At 35.3% G+C, this 24174-nt stretch overlaps 1 protein-coding gene across 3 annotated transcripts in view; it reads right to left on the reverse strand.

Annotated features, from left to right (window-relative positions):
• Window positions 1-7642: 7642 nt before the first annotated feature.
• Window positions 7643-24174, reverse strand: part of LOC101895781 (protein FAM13A) — a 175629-nt gene continuing 159097 nt past the window's right edge. For all 3 annotated transcript variants that reach the window (XM_059125790.1, XM_005184609.4, XM_005184608.3), the window contains one exon: window positions 7643-9055. In XM_059125790.1, coding sequence (XP_058981773.1) covers window positions 8372-9055 — 684 coding nt within the window. In that variant the 3' untranslated portion in view covers window positions 7643-8371. The remainder of the gene's footprint in view (window positions 9056-24174) is intronic.

Below are 24174 nucleotides of genomic sequence, written 5' to 3' on the forward strand. Positions count from 1 at the left end.
TATTCGTGATGGAAGTGATTCTTTATATTTGGCTGGAAAACTAGAAGTGGTTATCGTTAGAGTACTCCAGCATTTAAATCTGAAAAAATATTTTGTGTCTCGTATCGTCTCTCGTTACCGTGATACTGGTAGCGTAGCCCGACGTCAAGGAAGTGGACGGAAAAAAACAGAAACATCAGCAAAAATGGTTCTAAATGTAAAGAAGCGACTTGATCGAAACCTGCGTCGCAGTGGCAGAAAAATGGCCCGTTAGCAATATTTCATTCGACAAATATTGAAAAATGAGCTCGGGGTAAAGCCATTGAAATTCCTTAAAGCGCAAGAACTTACACAGAAAGAAAATAGACTCAAAAGAGCTAAAGAGTTGTTTCGCTTGGCCGAAAGTGGTGAACTGCCGAATTTGATTTTCGCCGATGAGATAAAATTCCAGCGTTTGTAAACAAACAAAAATATCGTGTTTTCTTGCCAAAGAGGTCAGCTGAAAATGTGCACCTTCAGTTGGCCACCAGAACTCAAGCGCCGGCCATGGTGATGGTGTGGGCCACCGTAACAGCCGATGGTCACTCTCGGCTCGCATTAATCGACCGTGGCATCAAATTAAATGCCGAATGTTATCGCGAAAATATTCTGGAGGGTGTATTAAAGCCTTGGGCACTCAAACGTTGTGGCCGCAGACCTTGGACATTCCAACAGGATTCATCACCATCACACTCAGCACGCGCCACCCAATAATGGTTACAGAATGAGGTTCCCCGCCAAATTGCCAAATTCCTTCCAAATGGTGGAGGGTATTAAAAGTTCGACCCGGTCAAATTTACAGCTTTTTTATTTATATTTTCATTTGAAAAAAAAATGGATAAAGATTCATTGAAATCCTTGCGGTGTAAACGCCGATACACGGGTCTTCTATTTTAAGCTATAGTTTTATAATCTACGGCTTTTCCTGTAATTATGGAAAACTTTGTTTTTTGTCGTACAGTGTTGTTTGCCAATGTCAACTTTTTTCTTTAGAGGGTGCTAGAGGGTGAGATAATATTTCTAATCTGCAACAGTTACAATTTCGTCACCCTTGGCACACGCTTCAGGTTTTTTTCATATTTATTAAAGTTTATGATCAATATTATACACTTTTTGTGACATTTTCGACGTTTACAACTTTTTGACAAGATCCAAATAAAAAAATCACATTTGCATCATCTCCAGCCATGGAAGATTTTTGGTAGAATTTCCATGTTTATATATAATTATATATAAGCCTAAAAGTATGCAACGATTTAATTGTAATACATATAACTCAGCTTTTCTTTAATCAGGCGATCCCATATCCCTTTTAATAAAATGAGTCGTTTTAGCGCCCTTCGTCTGGAAGAAAACGATTGTGAAATTTTTGTTGAACTTTTGCACATCCAAGAATTTGTTATAAAATTCGTCCTGCTCAGAAATGGCAGAATATTCGACCAAATGTTTTTTTTTTGCCAATATAAGACCCATGTTTTTTTTGGCATGCGCATAAAATCAGCAAACATTTTCAAGGAAAATGATTTTTCCAAACTTCGATGATTCCAATATTTTTACCTTAATTAGATAAATGGATAGCAATGGACCTCAGTTTTGAAGAAAATCTTGATTTCAACATAACGAGAAGGGGGTATCCGTTTTGAAGCTAAATTAAGTCAATTTCTTTAAAAATTAACAAGTAAAAAAGCTGAAAATTCGGACGGGCCGATCTTTGAGCACCCTTCACCTTTTGGAACGAATTTGGCAATTCTCAAAAACAATAAAATCCGTTAAAAATTCTATTAAAATCTTAAAAATACCGAATGTAGCCGTTACTTAAGGGTCTATACGACGACGTGGACCTACATAGGCAACCTTTGTCATAAGCCATTACAATATTTAAATGCGAAACTTAAAAAAAATTAGAGAATAATGTAGCTAAAATAATCAAAATACCGAATGTTGGGAAGTACCGTTATATGGGGGCTATACGAAGACGTGGACTCGCACAGACAATCTCCTGTCATAGACTGTAGCATCCATTAGGAACATCAAATACCAAATTTGAAACAATTCCGCTGAATAATGTCGCTAAAAAACAAAGTACCGGATATCGGGAGTTACCATATGGGGGCTATGCCAAAACGTGGTCCTACGTGACCCATACAGACATAATACATATTTGAGTAAAATGTTATCCACCTATTTCATTTCTTTCCAAAGCTAGAGTGATTTCCTCAGACGGACAGACATCGCTAAATCGACATAGAATTTTATGCTGATCAAGAATATATATACTTTGTGGGGTCTAAAAATTGTATTTCGAGGTGTTACCGTGTTTTCCGTTACCGTGATACTGGTTGCATAGTCCAACGTCAAGGAAGTGGACGGAAGAAAACAGCAACATCAGCAGAAATGGTTCGAAATGTTAAGAAGCGACATGATCGAAACCCACGTCGCAGTGGCCGAAAAATGCTTCGTGAGCTGAACATATCCCAATATTCCATTCGGCAAATATTGAAAAATGAGCTCGTGGTACAGTCGTTGAAATTCCAAAAAGTGCAAGAACTTACACCGCAACAGAAAGAAAGAAAATAGACTCAAAAGAGCAAAAGAGTGGCTTCGCTTTGCCGAAAGTGGTAAACTGCCGAATTTGGTTGTCTCCGCTGAGAAAACATTCGTTGTTTGTAAACAAACAAAATGATGGTGTTTACTTGCCAAGGAGTCAGCTGAGGTCGGTTGGCCACCAGAACTCAAGCGCCGGCCATGGTGATGGTGTGGTGTAGGCCACCATAACATCCGATGGTCGCTCTCCGCTTGTATTAATCGACCGTGGCATCAGATCAAATGCTGAATATTATCGCGAAATTATTCTGGAGGGTGTATTAAAGCCTTGGGCACTCAAACGTTTTGGCCGCAGACCTTGGACATTCCAACAGTACTCATCGCCATCACACACAGCACGCGCCACCCAAGAATGGTTACAAAATTAGGTTCCTCGCTTCATTCACAACTAATTTCAGACTGCTGTCATTTCTAAGCCACTCCTCCGACAGCTGTTCGAATTATTCCAGTGACAGCTCATTCTATTGTTTACAAGCGTACAAAAGCATATTGGTGAGAATTTTCCAGAAAAAAAGTTATTCGTGACGGAATTCAAGCGTGATAGTGCGATTTCTCAATATTTGACTGGAAAACTAGAAGTGGTTATCGTTAGAGTACTCCAGCATTTAAATCTGAAAAAATATTTTGTGTCTCGTATCATCGCTCGTTACCGTGATACTGGAAGCGTAGCCCGACGTCAAGGAAGTGGACGGAAGAAAACAGCAACGTCAGCAAAAATGGTTCGAAAAGTAAAGAAACGACTTGATCGAAACACGCGTTGCAGTGGCCGAAAAATGGCCCGCAACAGAAAGAAAATAGACTCAAAAGAGCTAAAGAGTTGTTTCGCTTGGCAGAAAGTGGTGAACTGCCGAATTTGATTTTCGCCGATGAGATAAAATTCCAGCAGTTTTTAAACAAACAAAATGATCGTGTTTTCTTGCCAAAGAGGTCAGCTGAAAATGTGCACCTTCAGTTGGCCACCAGAACTCAAGCGCCGGCCATGGTGATGGTGTGGGCCGCCATAACAGCCGATGGTCGCTCTCCGTTCGCATTAATCGACCGTGGCATCAAATTAAATGCCGAATGTTATCGCGAAAATATTCTGGAGGGTGTATTAAAGCCTTCCTCGCTTCATTCACAGCGCACAATGGCCACCAAAATCTCCGGATACCAATCCGTTGGACTATTGTGTCTGGAGTATTTTGGAAAGCAAGGTTGGCACTAAAAAATATCAAAGTGTCGATCCCCTCAAGCAAGCGCTTAGCCGGGAATGAGCCACAAAACTGCTGAGCAACATTCCAGCAGCATGAGACGGTTTCACTGGTCGTTTGAAGACCAAAATTCGTGCCAAAGGTGACCAATTCGAAAAAATCTAAACTTATTCTAAAGTTTGATGCTATTTCCGACATTTATTGCTTTAATTCAATAAAATTTAAAATAATTTAAAAATTATGGCGTTTGGCTTTGCTGCATTTTTTTTACCTCACCCTGTATTTGAAATTGATGTATACCCTCAGATAATCTTCGATTACTGAAATATATTTTATTATGATTATTCAAATTGTTTACCCTCTATGGAGTGGATTCCGAAGGCATGATCCAATATTGTCCATTTCGTATTGGACCTAAATATATGTGATATAAATATTGCTACGTGCCAGGTTTGGACTATATCGACTACTTCCTTCACTCTATGTGAGATATGTAACAATGTGAGGTGCCAGATATAGTCAACCGAAGTATTCCATTTTCATACTTCATATAATACAGATATAAGTATTAGTAAGATCAAGAAGATCGAATATTTTTATCCAATTTTATGCGGAATCATAAATTTCATATTCATCTCAGGTTTCTGGTTGAGAGAAATATATTTAGATATAGCAAGTTGTAAAGAATCGCTGACTTTTGTTTTGCCAAGTTATGACAGATAAAAGTATTGAAAATTGTGACCCTTTGTGGATGAGATACCAGAAGGGGTACATAGATATATATCATCTTCACACCATATCTTGGGTTAGCAAAAATGTTTGTGTGTGTGAAAGTTAAAAAGAGTTTCAGGCTTATTTCTCTCTCTTTGAGCGTTTTTGTTATTCAAAATCTTAAGCCTTATATGGGGGAGGAGGTACAGAAATGGTTCGATCTCTACCATCTTTACAGCATATCTTGTGTTGATAGTCATTTTGAAATGTGTTAAGTCTGAATGGAATCGGATGTCAATTTCGCGTTTTAAGGCCTTCATGAATATTCAAAATTTTGTGCCTTTGTGGGGGAGGTTCCAGAAGGAGTTAGCCGATATATCCCATCTTCACATCAGACCTTGGGTTACTAAAAATATTGTGATGTGTGTACTTTAAAGACAGTCGGACACTTACATCACATTTTATAAGAGTTATAATTATTCAAAATGTCGAACCTTTGCAGGGGAGGTATTTGATGGAGTGGACCGATATTATCCATTTTCGAACCTGACCTAGGCATTAATGCAAATTTTGGGATTTGCAAAGTTGGAGCAAAATCGGGTAGTAATGTGCAGTAAAATATATAATTTTTATACCCTCCACCATAGTTGAGGGGGTTTATTAAGTTTGTCATTCCGTTTGTAACACCTCGAAATATACTTTTAGACCCCACAGCATAAAATTCTATGTCGATTTATCAATGTCCGTCCGTCTGTCCGTCTGTGGAAATCACTCTAGCTTCCGAACGAAATGAAGTCGGTTCATAAAATTCACTCAAATGTGTACTTTGTCTGCAGGACTTTTGGTATTTAAAATGGGCCATGTAGGTCCACGTCTGCGTATAGCCCCCATATAATGGTACCTTCCGTTATGCGGTATTTTGATGATTCTAGCGACATTTTTTACCGGAATTGTTTCAAAATCAATATTTAAAGTTCGTAATAGATGCTACGGCTTAAGACAGAAAATGGGCCATGTAGGTCTACGTCTTCGTATAGCCCCCACATAACGGTACCTCCCGATATTCGGAATTTTGATGATTTTGGCGACATTATTTATCGGAACTATTTCAAATCTGGCATTTGAAGTTCGTAATGAATACTATAGTCTATGACAGAAAATTGTATGTGCAGGTCCACGTCTTCGTATAGCCCCCATATAACGGTACCTCCCGATATTCGGAATTTTGATGATTTTGGCGACATTATTTATCGGAATTGTTTCAAATTTTGTATTTGAAGTTCGTAATGGATGCTACAGCCTATGACAAAAAATTTTCTGCGCTGGTCCACGCCTTCATATAGCCCCTATATAACGGTAGCCAACAATATTCGGTATTTTGATGATTTTAGCGACATTATTTACCGGAATCGTTTCAAATTTCGCATTTGAAGTTCGTTATGGATATTACAGCCTATGACAGAAAATTGTCTGTGCAGATCCACGTTTTATAACCACCATGGTACCTCCCTATATTCGGTATTTTGATGATTTTAGCTACATGATAAATAGATTTTTTCAAGTTTCGCATTTGAATATTGTAATTGCTTGTGACAAAAGTTTCCTATGCAGGTCCACGTTGTCGTATAGACTCTAATATACGGCTACATTAGGTATTTTCAAGTTATTAACAGAATTTTTAACGGATTTTATTTTTTGAAAATTGTTCAATCTGTACCAAATGGTGGAGGATATTCAAAGTTCGGCCCGACCGAACTTACAGCTTTTATACTTGTTTGTTTTTGAAAATTTTGAACTTTTTTGGGGGATGTACAAGAAGCAGTAGAGCGATATTGCCCATTAGTTTGATAATAATATTACGATTCGAACATCGCTAGATCGTCTCCAAATATCCTGAAACGGATTTTGTCCAAAGAGACCTAGAGTGAAAGATACCCGTTATTTCGATTTTCCAAATCAAATATACCCTCTGTAGCCATATGGCTGAGGATACAAAAATTTGTATGGTTTTTAGAAAATTTCGTCCCACCAAACTAATGACTCACAATTCCAAATTCCGAATAGCATTTTTTTTTTTTGAAATTCCTACATTTTACGCCCTAGGCCTTAAAATTATTGCCTCATAATTATCTGTTAATATGCTTTGGGGATCTAAAACCAATCGAGTGAGTGTTCGATACAAGAAACTATGTCCTTACTATACTCCCCAAGAGTTGTTGGAATTTTCGATATGGAAACCTTAAAGGGTATTGAATTTTGAATACATCCTTAGAAAATAAGACCACTAATGTAATTTAAAAATAATAGTATTTTTTTTTTCGTTTTAGATAAGTATATCAAATATTTATTTTTATTGTATTTGTTTTGTTTTTATATTTTGTTTATGTTAATAATTTTCATTCGCTTTTAATGTTTATTTTTTCATATCTTTTGCTTTGCTGCTATAGTTACTGCTCTTTTGGGTAAATCTTTTATACAATATATAAATCATGATTTTTAAATATATAATATATGAATGGTTGGTAATAAGTTATTGTATATATTTTTTTTTAACAAATATAATGAAAATATTAAAAGAAACAAAAAAAACTATATATGTTAAACATATGGCATTATTATTAAATAATAAAAAAAAAAATATGTTAATGATGCTCGGCAATGGGTAAAACAAAATAAATGGAAAATATAATAAAATAAAACATTAAATGTTGTGAAAATAAATTATAAAATATAAATATATGACAATAACAATGTTTGGGTGTGTGTTTTTTTATTTTAAATAATTATTGTGATTTTTTTATTTCATGAATATAAATTTTTCTTTCATATATATATGCTATAAGTTTTTATTTTTTTCATTTCTTTGCATTTTTTTTTTTTTTTTGTAAATATAATTCTTAGAGAATACATAATAATCCTTAAAATGTAATACACGTTTTCATCTTCTCTGGAAGTGGAAGTGTGTCAAGAGGTGTCCGAAAAAAAAAACAATTTCTCCTACCAAAATATCAGTGCCATTTTAAAAATTCCCTGGTATCTCGAGAGGAAGAAAAACAAACTCAACACCTGGCCAACACTTCTCAGATCCACAAAAATTTAAAAATTAAAAAAAAATGTCATCCTTGTAACAAAACAAAAATATAAATATATATTTTAAACTTTAAGAAACGTACCCGTGCCCGAGGGAGGACACGGTAACAAAACAATTGTCTTGGGTTTAGAACCAAATAAAGTTTTTTTTTTGTTTTTATTCTTCTCTCATTTCAACTGCAATTTTCCATGGCTTTTGAAACTGTGGAAACCAGTGAAACTAAAACTGTAAACAATGGGCTTATACTATACGTAACGTAACGCTTAAACTATACGTAACGTAAGGTATAACAATCTACTCTATGGTGGTGGTGGCAATATAGACAAAAGCTTTTTCATGGAGCTTTTGTCGATGGCTGCCAACAACCAGCTAAGAAGGAAAAACACCCAAAAGAAATGGGAGCTTTTTTTTCAGTGTTAAATGGCGGGGGAGGAAGGTTTGTAACCAAACTAAAGGGAAAGCCTTTTCCAAGTCCATAAGCTTTCGCTGGGGGGGCTTTTATACAAAGCTGTTATACTCAAAGCCAAACTACAAAGATGACTGTCATACAAAAACAGCCAAACCGAGTCACACAACCAGCCAACCATCCAATTCATTTTTTAAGCCTCTGGGTGGGTGGTTTGGTTGTGTGTGTGCCTGTTGTGCCTTTTTCCAAATCTCATTTCTCTACTTTTCTTCTTCTTCTTCTTATATGTCTATGTTCTGCTTTCTCTTTTCACACATGCATTATTGTTGTTTTTCTCCTCTTCGGCCGCCTTCAACGCGATATTTGCTTTTTAATCAAGGCCTGCAGCAAACGAGTCTTTGCCTTCTTCTCCTTGTACTGGGCATAGGTCTCCTCAATGGTCTTGCGATCGCTCTTCAACATTTTGCGACCATTCTGCTCCTCGAAAACGGTCTCAAAATCCCTGATGACTCGCTTCAATTGCTTCTTTTCCTCTCGGGTCTTTTCCAGCTGTTCCCACAGATTTTCAATGCTCAGACAGCTAATTGTTTCATTTTGTTCCTCCTTCGGCTGCTGCTGTTGCGCCGAGGATTGAGCTGTTGTCGTGGTGGTCGATTCGTCGGAACTATTAGTCGTGGGAACGGCGGATTCGGTTGGCGAATTGGTGGTCTCCGTACTATTCGCCGAGGAGTACTGCAATGGAGTCGATTCAAAGACCATAGCCTCATGTTCCAAAATTGTTGGCAATTCGGGGGCTCCAGCCGCGGAGCTGCCACTCAGGGTGACACTGCGTGAAACCATGCGTTTAAGTTGACGATAGCGATCGTAGAGAGGGCGAGCTGCATCACGTTCATCCTTGGTGGCCGGACGTCCGTACAGCGACTCGAAAAAGAGTAGACCGTGTTGCACCGTGGTCTTCTCTTGCACCAATTGATCGGCTGTCAGCTCCTCAAGGATCTCGGGACGATTGTGGTCTTTGCGTTTTTCAGCCAAACTCTGAAAGAAGAAAATAAGGAAAATAACCGAAATTAGTTGTTGGAACACAAATTTTCGGAAAATAATAATTTTGGGAAAGTCCTAATGAAATTGCTAAGTCCTTATAAAGTTCAGATTTTTAAGGAATTTTATTTAAAGCCTTTTCAAGCTTTAAATTTTTTTTCAAGGACCACATACAAATGTAATCAACTATATTTAACGTCAACGGATATTGTTTTTAAATATTTCAAAGACGTTTTATTAAAGATCATCAGACCTGTAATCGTAGATTTTTTTTACAGATTTTCCCTAAGAAAAATGCTAATGTAGATTTTTCCAAATATATCTCAAGGATTATCATAAGCTACAATGGGGGATTTTTTTATTGAAAAATTTTTTAATACTACAATTGTAAATTTTTATGGTATCATCAATGGAAATTTTTTTTAAAACATTCCCCAAAGATTCCGAATTTCAGAGTTTTAATCCTGATATTTTTCACATTTCAATTTCAAAAATTTGTACAGGTTTTTTTGTACTAAATTATAAGTATTTTTAAAAGAAGTTTATTTTCACAACTTTAATAGAGGATTTTTAAATATTTTTCCAGAGTTGTAAATTATAGATTAAACAAAAAATTTTTGGAGTTTTTAATATTTTCAAAGATAATTTCAAGATTTTTTAGAGCTAATTTATAATTTATTTATTAATATTAAAAAAAGAAAAATACAGAAAATAAAGATCTGACATTATGCGCCACCTAGTTGTGAAAATTTATAGGGTAACCAACTCTAAAGGTTGGCAATATCGACCTATTCCTTTGCATTAGCCGTTTGGCAACATAAGGTATGTGTCTACGGTAACATAATTTACAGTACTGGTGTTATGTATTTACAATTTTGGAAATGTAGACTGCACCGGCATAACTTACCTACTCACTACCAATAATTCATTGCTTCTAATTTTATTAAAAAAAAGAAACACTAGGAAAAATTCAGAGGCAACCGTGAGTTTTTAGAGATTTTTCAGAGCGAAAAACGTAGATTTTTCTTTTAAAACTGTAATCTTTTTTTAAGAATTCTACTAGGGGTTTTCAGACCTAACATTGTGGACTTTGACAGAAATCTTAGATCTAAAATTGTAGATTTTAAAAATATATTTGTGAAGAATTTATTTCAGATTTATAATTGTGTTTTAAAATATTTCTCTTCGGAACTTATTTTTAAAAAAAATATCGGAGATAAAATAGAGGATCATGAATTTTAATGTTTTACAGAAGTTTTTCAAGGCCTATAATCTTGTGTTTTTACAAAAATAAGTATCTGGCATTACGCGCCACCTGGTTGTCAAAAATATCTACCACACTTGATTTGTGTCCAAGGTGAGCAACTCTGAAGGTTGGCAACATTGGTCTTTTTGATAAAATGAGGTTTGTGTCTACTCTAAATCAATTTCCAACACTAATGTTCTGTATTTACATTTTGTGGAATGCAGACAACAACGGCATTATCTGCCTACTCACTGCCAATAAGCCATTAGTTTTGGCTTATCGGAGAAGAACTACTCAAAAAAAAACAAAAAAAAAAATCATGAATTATCAGACTTACAACCGGCTTTTTAAAGAACTTCTTTCAAGGATTATCTAGCAATCAATTATAAATATTTTAACGGATTTTTTAAGATACCTGTCATCTGGAGATAAATATAGGCATTACTCTAGATTTGTGTCTGTAGTCACATTGGCAGCACTTTTTATGTGTGAACACCACTGGTGCCCCATAAACTAACTACTCGTTGCCACTAAGTTGGTTTGGAAAAAAACAAACCTTGTTTGTGGCTCAAAATCGGAAAGATTTGAGTAACGAAACCTCGGTCAGTCGAGGTTTTATGCACACATTATGCATTGTGAATTCTGGCCCGTGCGATACAGTTGTGAGAAATTTGAGCGAAGCCAGAATAAAGATAATCCAAAATTGTGTGGTTGATTGCAAGTTTTCTCAGCAGGCTTGTATAAATAAACGAAAAATTTTAAAATTAGATCTGAAGATAAATATAGTCATAACTCTAGATTTGTGTCTATAGTCACATTGGCAGCATTTTTTGTGTGTGAACAATACTGGTGCCCCATAAACTACCTACTCATTGCCATTAAGCTGGTTTGGGAAAATAAAGGTTGATTGCAAGATTTCTTAGCAAATGATAAAAAAAAATTAAAAATTAGATCTGACATTATGCGCCACATGGGTGCAAAAATATATATCAAACTAGGTTGAAAATATTGACCGTTTGGAAACATTAGGTGTGTGTCTACGATTACGTAGCTTCTGTCCCCTGTCGTATTGTATTTATATTTTTGCAGAAGACAGCTGCGCTCGCATAACCTACCTACTCATCTATCAATGGTCATTTTTTTAAACAATTTATCAAGGATTATCTGACATACAAAATAATCTTTTTTTAAGACCTACTATCATTAATATTTTTTAACGGATTTTTTCAAGGATTATCTTATCTAAATTTGTGACTAATTTGAATTTTTTTAAACCATGTTTTAGAAGTTTTTCAAGAATTTTTATTCCAACGATTATCAAATATTCATGCATGAATTTTTTAAAAACTATTTCAAGGAATATTAAACCTATTATCAGGAATTTTTTAAGAATTTATTTTTTAAAATTTTTAAATTTTCGTTAAACCTTTCGATCGTTTGTTAATTTTTGTTGTTATTACTTTATATATAGATTTGTTTTTCAATTAAAGTGCCCTCAATTCAATACCAGCGTTGAGTGTCACACCTCCCACCAACCAAACCTATTGAATTACTTTCAAGTACATCAATATGTATTTCGATGTTTGTTTACGTACTTCATTCAATGTACTTGACCACCTAGTTTTTCCTTTTTTTTTTTGGATTTCGTAGAATATCCAAAAAAATAAAATCTTTGACCTGAAATGAACATTAAATGGCAGAAAAGGAAGATACTTTTCCGTTAAGCACCAGAGAGTTATTTCTCTTTCGTTATGTATCGCAATTCTATATTTATGCGGAAAACAAGTCGAACACAGATGTTTATGTTTTTTGTGTAGAAATGAACTAACTACGTAATGGTCTACGTAAGTGTACGAGTCTGAATCACGTGCCTCTACTCATCGTTGCAGCTAGACACTGATGGACAGCCGTGTGAGTAGTCGGTTAAGCGCCCACACAAACTATGGTATAGGCAGATGCTAAATAAAAATTAAATATTTTCTCACGGCTTGAAAAGGGGGGGGGGGGGGGTGAGGTTGCGAAGGGATGGGATAGGTAAGAGGTGGTGATTGGCAATGGAAAAAGGGATAATTCTAAAAATAAATAGTCGTAGGATATTGTGGAAATTATATTGAGGCAGATAATATCTTAATAATATTTTCTTAACTATTTTTTCCACTGAAGAAGAACAAGCCTTAAAACAAAAATATTCCAAAAAAAAAAACAAAAATTAAAAATTCGGTTAAAATCTTAAAAATACCGATTGTAGCTGTTATATTAAGTCTATATAGACCTATTTCATTTCGTTCGGAAGCTAGAGTGATTTTTACAGACGGATAGAAGGACGGTCATCGCTAAATCGACATAGAATTTTATGCTGATCAAGCATATTTATACTTTGTGGGGTCTAAAAGGTATATTTCGAGGTGTTGCAAACGCAGTGACAAACTTAATATACCCTCCATACTATGATGGACGGTTTAAAAAGGACAGTGTGCCCTGCAGTGTTCTGCATTCAATCTTAGAATAAGAATAAGATAAGAATAATTATGTGGCTGCGATTGGGTTAAGTTAGATTTATGTTTGCAGTACTTGAGGATAATATTTTTTAAACAAAATAAGATTTACTGTCGAACTAGGCAGTTGTATTCTCCTTCTCATCTTTATACGATAATAAATGTTAGGAAGTGCCAGTCCGTGTAAGAGATGGTCCACCAGAATAACATTTTATTTTTCCAAATAATCCCTAAAAAATCCCTGAAGCGGGAAATGTCGTTCCAATAAAAAAAAAACCTCCTTATGATACCCGCCCACCACATGGAGGCAAACGTAGAGCAAGGGAAGGGAATACAAATTTCCTGATACTAAGACGGGAGAAGTACTGGTTATGACAAGATTTTATTTTTGGAGTTCAAGCTAAACTCAAACCCTCGTTATTTTTTTGCCTTGAATAATTCCCTTTTCCTTGTTCAAAATCAAGGTCCCATCGAAAAACTTACCTCTGATCAGTTGATCATCTGTCTTTTTAGCCAACTTTAGGTGTGGAAAAATTTCGTTCCGAATTAATGCAAATGAATTAAAATTAGCATTTATTTGCTTGGCCATGTTTGATGTCTCATTGACTCCTACACACTCATCTCCGGTGTTTATTTATAAATTATAGAACCGCAAGTGCCATAAAAAGGTGTGCAACGGAAGATGTTATTTTTGGCTATGGAATTTCGTTTTAAAAACAAATTTAAATAGAAAATAGGTCAGTTTTATTTAAAATTTGTTTTGTAATTCTTTGCTCTGTACTATTTTTTGCCACCCACTGTATGATCAATTCCCATTGTATATGTTAACAACAATAAAGTGTTAAGCAAAAAGCCACACATACAATTTGCCAAATAACGTCAATGTTTTATAAAATGACAAAACATATTGTGTACCAAAATCGTGCATCATCGCGCCGGCTGGTGCAAATAACAAAATATTTGAAAATCGAGTATTCGGGTGGTATGAAAAATACATAATACTAACATTATAAAAATAAATTGAAAATTAGCCTTATGTTTATATGAATAGAGATATGCATTGAATTGAATGAAAGACTTTAGATAAAAACTTGAAATAGCCCCAAAGTTTTTTGGGAAATTTTAAGTTTGAAAAGGAATTTTCAAAAACTTTTCAATGTGATTCTCATTTCCTTTATGGCATTTGTTTAAAATTTCAAACAATGTTTTTTTTAGATTTTTTTTCAGAACTACAATCCAGGAAGTTATAACACGCCATCTGTTTGAGCAAAGTATACGCCAAACATCCTGATTCATGTCCATGATAACCAAATCTAAAGGTTGGCAACACCTACTAATTCATTACATTGGCCCATTTGGCAACACAAGTCGTGTGTGAGTGTCTACGCTAACAGCAATGGCGTTCTGTGTTGCCATCTTTTGGAGATGTGGACAGTCCCGCCATAACCTAACTACTTACAACCAGTATGCCATTTGTAGTCAATTTCGCATTCAAAAAATGTACCGGCACAAATCGAAAAAGTAACAGGTGTTTCCAAATCCCTTTTTGCGAAAATCGTGGATATATTAAAGAGTTAGCAGAACTACAATCGTGAACTTTTTTACTGCTCTTTCTGAGGGTTAACCGAACTAGAATTCCGGACTTTTTCACGAAATATACGATTTATAACCGTCAATATTTTGAATTTTTAAAGATCTTAGAACTCCATTCCTGGTTTCTGGTTGAGAAAAATATATTTTGAAATAGCAAGTTGTTAAGAATCGCTGACTTGTTTCTCAAGTTATGACAGATAAAAGTATTGAAAATTTTGAACTTTTGTGGGTGAGGAACAGAAGGAGAGTTCGCAGATATATATCATCTTTGCTTCTTCTGTGTGTTTTGTTTTTCAAAATGTTGTGGGAGAGAAGTTCCAGTAGGAATGGTCCATTCTCTAGCATCTTCATAACAGATCTGAATGGAATCGAATGTTAATGCGGCGTTTTATGAGCTTCATGGAAGGTATCAGAAGGAGAGGACCAATATATTCCAACTTCACAGCAGATCTTATGCTGGTAGAAATAATGGGATGTGTGAAATATGCCAGAAGGAATGGTCCGATTTTTACCATTATTATAACAGTTCTTCTAAAGATGGAAATATTGTGATTAACCAAGACTGAATGGAATCGAATGTTAATTTCGCGTTTTACGAGTTTCATGGATATTCAATATTTTGACCCTTTATGAGGGAGGTACCAGAAGGAGTGAATCAATATGTTCCACCTTCCACCAGACCTTCGGTTAATACAACCATTGGGATGTATGAAATTTGGAGACAATCGGACTCTTGCATAACATTTTACAAGAGTTATAATTATTCAAACTGTTGAGTCTTTGTGGGGGAGGTACTTGATGGAGTGGACCGATATTTTCCATTTTCACACCTAACCTAGCTCTGATACAAATATTAAGATTTGCAAAGTTAGAACAAAATCGGATTAGGCTTTCTCTTTCTGTGCAGTAAAATTTCGACCTTTTGTGGGGAAGGTACTAGAAGGAATGGACCGATATTGCCCATCTCCGAACTCGATCTAAGTTTGATAATAATGTTATGATGTACCAATTTTGGACCAAAGAGCTATGGTACCGGCCAGACAGACGGATGGATGGATTCCAAATGTCCTGAAATGGATTTGGTCCAAAGAGACTTTGGGTTTAAAATCGTTATTTTAATGAGGCACGTTTTGACCTTATCAAATTATATATAACGTCTCTAGCCATATGGCTGAGGCTATTTTAAAAACCAGAATAGAAATTGCATCCAAAGAATAAGTTTGTGCTTTCCTTCTCACTAAAGAATTTGGTACTTCGAGCCGGGTAAAGAATTGAATTTACAACCGAAGAGCGAGGTTGGATTACTTTTTATACCCTCCACCATACAATGGAGGGTATATTAACTCCTCGCAATACTCATGTCGGACCCAACAAAATATATATATTCTTCATCAGCGTAGAATTCTAAATCGATTTAGCCAGGTCCGTCTGTCTGTCGGTCTGTTGTAATCACGCTATCTTTCCAACGAATTGAGATAGAAGGCTAAAATTTTGCACACTTGTTTATTTTTCCAGTAGTCAGGTTAAGTTCGTAAATGGGCCATGTAGGTCCACGTTTTCATATAGTCCCCATATATAAGTACCTCCCGATATTCGGTATTTTGATGATTTTAGCGACATTATTCACCGGAATTATTTCAACTTTGCTATTTGAAGTTCGAAATGGATACTACAGCCTTTGACAGAAAATTATCTGTTCAGGTCCACGTCTTCGTATAGCCCCCATATAACGGTACCTCCCAAAATTTGGTATTTTGATGATTTTAGTGTCATTATTCACTGGAATTGTTTCAAATTACGTATTTAGAGTTCGCAATGGGAACTACAGTCCGTGACAGAAATTGCCTATGCAGGTCCAGGTCTTCGTATGGGCCCCATATATCAGTACCTCTCTATATTCGGTATTTTGACGAGTATAATACCCACCGAAATTGTTTGATATGTCGTATTTGAAGTTCGTAACGGTACCTCCACATTCCCCGTTTATTTCAAGTTTGGAATTTGAATATGGTAATGGCTTATGACAAACAATGCCTATGTAGGTCCACGTCGTATAGACCCCAATATAACGGCTATATTCGGTATTTTTAAAATTTTAACAGAATTTTTTGAGGATTTTATTTTTTTTTTAAATTTCCAAATTCGTTACAACTGGTGGAGGGAATTCAAAGTTCGGCCCGGCCGAACTTACTGCTTTTTAACTTGTTTATTTTTACAGTCACACCACAATCTAATATTTCATTATTTTTTTCTAATCGTGTGTACGTACCAAAGCTTCTTCTTGGCAAAACAAATATTATTGCTCAATTTGTTGTTATTCTTTTGGATGTATATTTTTAAAACATAAATTTTGTGCAAAAAAAAAAAAAAAAAAAAAAAAAAAAACATTAAAAAAATATTTGAAATTTTGCCAAAAATTGCATGTTTTCAATTAACAAAATAATATTGGCGACCGACCATGTGACGAACCTACAAAAAAAATAATACACTTATAAAATACTCAAAATATTAGCAATTCGGGTACCACAAACAAATATATCAGTATGTGTGTGTGTGTGTGTGTGTAATTGTTTACATTATTTTTTTAAGCGTTGGTCGGATGGATCACCCAAAAATAATTACGTTCAAATATGAGTGACTGTCAACATCGAGAAACGAAATTTTTAATGAAAAACAATTTATGGCCGCTTTACCAAGGGCTGAGTCATGTCTTGACGGAATGTTGAACATTTTTTGCTATTAATATCTGATACAAATTATTAAATGGAATTCCATTTATTAAAAAACAGGGTAATAAGAGGTACTTGGTATTGATACTTAACGTTTAACGAGGGGGATTTTCAATAAGATTTCCCAGAAGTACTTATAGTCTCATCCACCATTTACTTATGGACATTGCCTAAAAGATTTGTAATAGGATTTTATGACATGAATTCTACAGGGTGAGATGAAAAAACTGCAACCAACTTCAGACTGCTGTCATTTCTAAGCCACTCGTCCGACTGCTGTTAAAATTATTCCACAGCTCATTATATTGTTTACAGGCGTACAAAAGCATTTTGGTGAGAATTTTCCAGAAAAAAAAACTATTCGTGATGGAATTCAAGGAGATAGTGTGATTTCCTTATATTTGGCTGGAAAACCACAAGTGGCTATCGTCAGAGCACGCCAGCATTTAAATGTGAATAAATCTCTTGTGTCTTGTACCATCGCTCGTTACCGTACCGTGATACTGGTAGCGTAGCCCGACGTCAAGGAACTGGACGGTGGAGAAAACAGCAACATCATCAGAAATGGTTCGAAAAGTAAAGAAGCGGCTTGATCGAAACCCGCGTCGCAGTGGCCGCAAAATGCCTTGTGAGCTGAACATATCGCAATATTCTATTCGGCAAATATTGAAAAATATGCTTGGGGTAAAGCCATTGAAATTCTAAAAAGATCACGAACTTACACCGCAACAGAAAGGAAATAGACTTAAATGAGCTAAAGAGTTGCTTTGCTTGCCCGAAAGTGGTGAACTGCCGAATTTGGTTTTCTCCGATGACAAAACATTCGTTGTCCAGCAGTTTGTAAACAAACAAAATGATCGTGTTTACTTGGCAAAGAGGTCAGCTGAAAATGTGCATCTTCGGTTGGCCACCAGAACTCAAGCGCCGGTCATGGTGATGGTTAGGGACGCCATTACAGCCGATATTCGCTCTCGGCTCGTATAAATCGACCATCAGAATAAATGCCGAATATTATCGCGAAAATATTCTGGAGGGTGTATTAAAGTCTTGGGTATGCAAACATTTTGCCGCAGACCTTGAAAATTCCAGCAGGACTCAGCACCATCGCACTTTGCACGCGCCAACAAAATGAGGTTCCTTGCTTCAACGCTTCCAACGCACAATGGCCACCAAAATCTTCGGATACCAATCCGTTGGACTATCTGGAGTATTTTGGAAAGCAAGGTTAACACTAAAACACCTCAAACACCTTCGCCGGGAATGGGCCAAAATACCGCAGAGCAACATTCGGGCTGCGTGTGACGGTTTCATTGGCCGTTTGGAGGCTATAATTCGTGCTCAAGGTGACCAATTCGAACAAATCTAAACTTATTCGAAAATTTGATGCTATTTCTGACATTTTTTTCTTTTATTGCTTTCAAAAAATTTAAAATTATGGCCTTTGAATTTGTTGCAGTTTTTTTCTTATCTCACCCTGTATTAGTTAGAGAGGCGAGGGAGGAGAATTGCTTTTAAAAGCCTTTAGTCATTATTTATATCCTTGCGTATTCCATTTAAAGATTATATTCCAAGTAAAAATAGGTTTTAATCCTATTATCAGATTGTTTTTTACAAAAGTAAAGCCATCTAAGACCTATTCAAATTCCGTATTTCAATAGTTTTTTTTCTCATTCTCTCTTTGACATTTCCCCATTTTTTTTTTTTTTGCTTCAACGAAATTACTCACCCTAAATCGAAATGATTAATTATTTTGTTTACCCACAAATTTGCACCTTTGCGCCAATATCTAAACGTGTCTAATTGAATATTTCGCCCATTTGTTTTTCGTTTCTGTTTTGTTTTATCTTTCTTTCTTTCTTTCGCCCAATTATCCCTTAGCATAATTAATGTTGCAAAATTTATTGAGAATTTCATCACAAGAACAAAACAAAAACGCAAATAATCAAAACAAATAACGAATGGGAAATGGCCAAAACATGTTTCATTCACAATTCTTATCAAATGAATATTGATGGGAAATAAGGGGGTTGAAAAAAGGCAAAAACAACAACAACATACAAACATAAATACAAATTTGAATACGGAATAGAATCGCAAGGTATGATATCATGTTATAGTCAAATTGATTGAAAAATCGTACCTAGACCGAATTGAAGTTAGCCAAATCAGGAGGTCTTTTTTCCAAAACGAGGCCCTATATCGGCAAGTTTCTGCAAATTCGGATGTATAAGTTTGATACGATTCACCACAACTTCCTAAACCTCTTTGTGCATTTGTTTGTAACATGGAGAAGGAAGCGAGATAGACCTTTAATTCCTTTTGATGATCTGCAGAGAATCACATTCTGAATCGGTTTATACATGTCCATCCGTCCGTCTGCGTAATGCGTAATTTGCACCCCACAAAGATACAGCTCAGAAATAAGTGTCTAAAATTATGTCAAGATCGTTTCAGATTTAGATATAGTTTCTACATATATATACATATATATATATATATATTTTTTTTTTTTTCCGATTTCGGGTTAATTGTGCATTGTGTGTGCATTGTGTTTCGGGTTAATTGTGCACCAATATTTCTGATAACAGTCCTAATGACCTGAATTTTGCCACTTACGACTAAATTCAGTCTAGAAGGTAATTCATTAAAATGATGAAAATCGGTTCAGATATAGCAATAGCACCCATATATATGTTTCATCAGGTTTGGTGTTAAAGTCCGTCATATACATAATGTGCACTAAACAACGATTATATTTGTTACCGGACATCAGATGCAGCTCCAAAAATACCTATGCCAAATTTCATCGAGATCGGTTCAGATTTTTATATCTCTTCGACATAGATCTTCATCCGATTGTAGGGTTATTGTCCACCATATATGTAATACCAGCCAAAATTGGATAGATTTTTTTCATATTCAACCGAAATTTATCATTTGGTAAATCTCGGCCTGGTATATCAATTGCTTTAATAAAAAAAAAATTAAATATAATTCTCATCCTCGGCGATCACTTAGACCCTCTGCGTTCACATGTGGTTCGGTATTTTTATGGAGTATGGAGGGTATATTAAGTTTTTCATTCCATTATGTCTGCGGGACTTTTGGTATTGAAAATGGGTCATGTAGGTCCACGTTTTGGTATAGCCCCCAATTAATAGCACCTCTCGATATTCGGTACTCCGATGATTTTAGCGATATTATTCATCGGAACTGTTTCAAATTTGGCATTCGAAGTTCGTAATGGATACTACAGCCTATGACAAAAAATGGTCTGCGCAGGTATACGTTTTCGTAAAGACCCCATATAACGGTACCTCCCGATATTCGGTATTTTGATTATTTTAGCGACCTTTTTCACCGGAATTGTTTCAAATTTGGTATTTGAGATTCGTAATGGATACTACAGCCTATGACAAAAAATTGTCTGTGCGGGTCCCCTTTTTCGTATAGCCCCCATATAACGGTACCTCCCAAAATTCGGTATATTGATGATTTCAGCTACATTTTTTACCGAAATTGTTTCAAATTTGGTATTTGAAGTTCGTAATGATGCCACAGCCTAAGACAGAAAATTATCTGTGCAGGTTCACGTCTTCGTATAGCCCCCATATAAGGGTTTCTCCCAAAATTCGGTATTTTGATGATTTTAGCGTCATTATTTAACGGAATTGTTTCAAATTTGGTATTTGAGATTTGTAATGGATACTGCAGCCTAAGACAGAAAATTATCTGTGCAGTCCACGTCTTCGTATAGCCCCCATATAACGGTACCTCCCAAAATTCGGTATATTGATGATTTCAGCTACATTATTTACCGAAATTGTTTCAAATTTGATATTTGAAGTTCGAAATGGATACCACAGCCTATGACAGAAAATTATCTGTGCAGGTCTACGTCTTCGTATAGCCCCCATATAACGGTACCTCCCAAAATTCGGCATTTTGATGATTTTAGCGACATTATTCATCGGAACTGTTTCAAATTTGGTATTTGAGATTCGTAATGGATACTGCAGCCTAAGGCAGAAAATTGTCTGTGCAGATACACGTCTTCGTATAGCACCCATATTACGGTACCTCCCGATATTCTGTATTTTGATGATTTTAGTTACATTTTTTTTACCGATTTTTTTATTTAAGTTTCGCATTTAAATATTGTAATGGATTATGACAAAAGTTACCTATGCAGGTCCAGGTCGTGGTAAAGACATATTTTTAAGATTTTAACAGAATTTTTAACGGATTTTATTTTATTTTATTGTTTTTTTTTTTTTTTTCTTCGAAAATGACCAAAATCGTCCCAAATGGTGGAGGGTATTCAGATATCGGCGCGGCCGAACTTACAGCTTTTTCACTTGTTATTATTTGTGTTATTGTTATGTTTGTTGTTTTAAATTCAACAGAAACCAATTTAATTTCCAAAACAAAAAAAAAAATATGAAATTATGAATGAATCGAAAAACATGTTTCTATTCATTTCAATATTGTTTTTTGTTTTCATGAATTCTAATTACTTTTGCAAGACAAACGTTTTGGTGTAGGTCTTTGGCGTTTATAAACAAACAGCAGCCAGCAGCCAATAAAAGATTTATGTATTTATACCTTCTTCCTCTTTCTTCTACACCTTCCTCGAAATATATATGGATTTTTTAAATATTCATCTATGATAGTAGAATATATTATTGTTTATATCATCATCATCATCATCATTATCATTTCATTGAGTTTCGTGTGTCGGAATAATAAATTTGGCAATTTTATGATTCAATCAAAAATTGCAATTGTTTATTTTGTTGTTGTTATTGTTTTTTTTGCAACAATACAAGTTTTTGTTGTTTATCAGAATTTTTTGTCAGCCTCCTTTTGTGTCTATTTAAATAAGTTATTCATTTTCGTTTGCTTTATTTTTTGGTGAATAAGGGGGGGGGGGAGGTGTGATGGGCTTAATATGAGGTTGACGAAATTAATTTTTATTTATGTAATTGTAAAATATTTTTCATTTCGTTTTTGTTTTTATTTCCGGTATAATTAAGCAACTTGTCTATACGACTTAAAACAGAAACACAGACAAATGTCAATAAAGAAACGAAGAAAGAAAACATGTTTCGTTTTCCTTTCTCTAGAAAGGAGAGTTATTAATTTAAATTCCGATATTGAGAGGCATAATTAAGTGAAAATAAATATTTGTTTTAACAAAAGACAATACTTTAATTATTATTTTTAAATATTTGGAAATGTGTTTTTTTGAAATATGGTATGGAATTATATTCTTTGTCTAGAAGTCAAATAGAGGAAAATATTCCAGGAACACAAGATCCATGAAAGAAACTCCATGTCAAGGAAAATAGGGGGTGTACAGTTACGTGGAGGGGTTTTCTGTTGGAATCAGATAGCCGCACACAGAGCGTTAGAGCGATCATATTCTAAGTGGGGATATCGTTCGAATGCTTCCAAGTACAGGAATAAAGCAGGAACCTTCCCTGAAGAAAATCTGTGTTCTCCTTTTCTCATAAATATAACTATTAATATTTCTAAACAAAGGGAGGGAGGGTCCTTTGCAATAATTTAGGATGCATTTTGAAGGTCCTTTCTATAACAAGAAGTGGGGATCCTTTGCCTAAGAAATTGTTATTTTGAGGACTCTTGTCACAGCAGTGATCCCCAAACCTTACGTTTCGAATCTATCTTCCAAGGCTGAGTTTTCGGAAATTCGTACGAAAAGGTTATGAAAAATACTAAAAAGTGAATATTTTTATTGGACAAATGGAATGAGCTGGATCTCTGAAATTTCGAATGAGCGTCACAGCTGTACCAAAGGGATTTAAGAAATTCGAACTTTAAGATTACGAAAAGTTCTATATTTTTACCAGTTGACATTTTGTGAACGGATGGAGCTAAAAACTTGATATTATATAAGAATCAATGTTGGAAAATAAGTTTGATATATGACGATGATTCTGGTAATGTGTACCAAGAGTGCGAGGTACTAAATTTAGAACAGTTCGGTTTGGGGTGAATGGATAAAGCTGGAATTTTGAAATATTGTACTAGGGTCCTTGTTGTCGGCAGGTTTGTGATAAGGAGGAGGTTTAGGACCTGTCTACAACAAGTGATGTGATAATGCTTGAAATCTGAAATTTGGTATTTGGTTTGCTGTTCATTGGAAATCGGGACTTTAGTTGTACGAAAAGTACTTAATGATACCTAATTGGGTATTGAGTCAATGTATACGGCTGAAATCCTGAAAGTTGATATAGATGTCACTGTTGGTATTTGTGGTTAAGATAAGGAGGTAGGTGGTTTTTGAAATGCGTTCTATATTTGTACGAAAAGTACTAAATGGTACTAAATTTGGTATTGTATGATTGAATTGAGGTGGAAGGTATTTGAGACAGAGATATGAACGTGGTTTTGAAAATGTGTAATATAATTGTACGAAAAGTACTAAATGGTACTAAATTTGGTATTGAATGATGGAATAGAGCTGGAATCCTCTAATTTGTTATTGAGGTCTCCGTTGGCATCTGGAATTTAAATATAAAGATGGTTTTAGTTATGTATGCTATAATTAAGCGAAAAGTACTAAATTTGGTTTTGGGTTCAGGAATTGAGTTGAAATCCTGAAAACTGATGTCATTTTGAAGCCACCCATCCGACAGCTGTTAAATTTTTTTTCAGTGACAGCTCATTTGATGAGAATTGTCCAGAAAAAAAGTTATTCGTGATGGAATTCAAGCCTGACAGTGTGATTTCCTTTTATTTGGCTGGAAAACCACAAGTGGCTATCGGTAGAGCACTCCAGCATTTAATTGTGAATAGATCTTTTCTGTCTCGTACCCTCGCCCGTTACCGTACCGTGATACTGGTAGCATAGCCCGACGTCAAGAAAGTGGACGGAAGAAAACCCAGCAACATCAGCAGAAATTTTTTGAAAAGTAAAGAAGCGACTTGATCGAGACCGACGCGTCGCAGAGGCCGAAAAATGCCTTGTGAGCTGAACATATCGCAATATTCCATTCGGCAAATATTGAAAAATGAGCTCAGGGTAAA

This window comes from Musca domestica, unplaced genomic scaffold (genome assembly GCF_030504385.1).
Source record: "Musca domestica strain aabys unplaced genomic scaffold, Musca_domestica.polishedcontigs.V.1.1 35, whole genome shotgun sequence".
NCBI lineage: Eukaryota > Metazoa > Arthropoda > Insecta > Diptera > Muscidae > Musca > Musca domestica.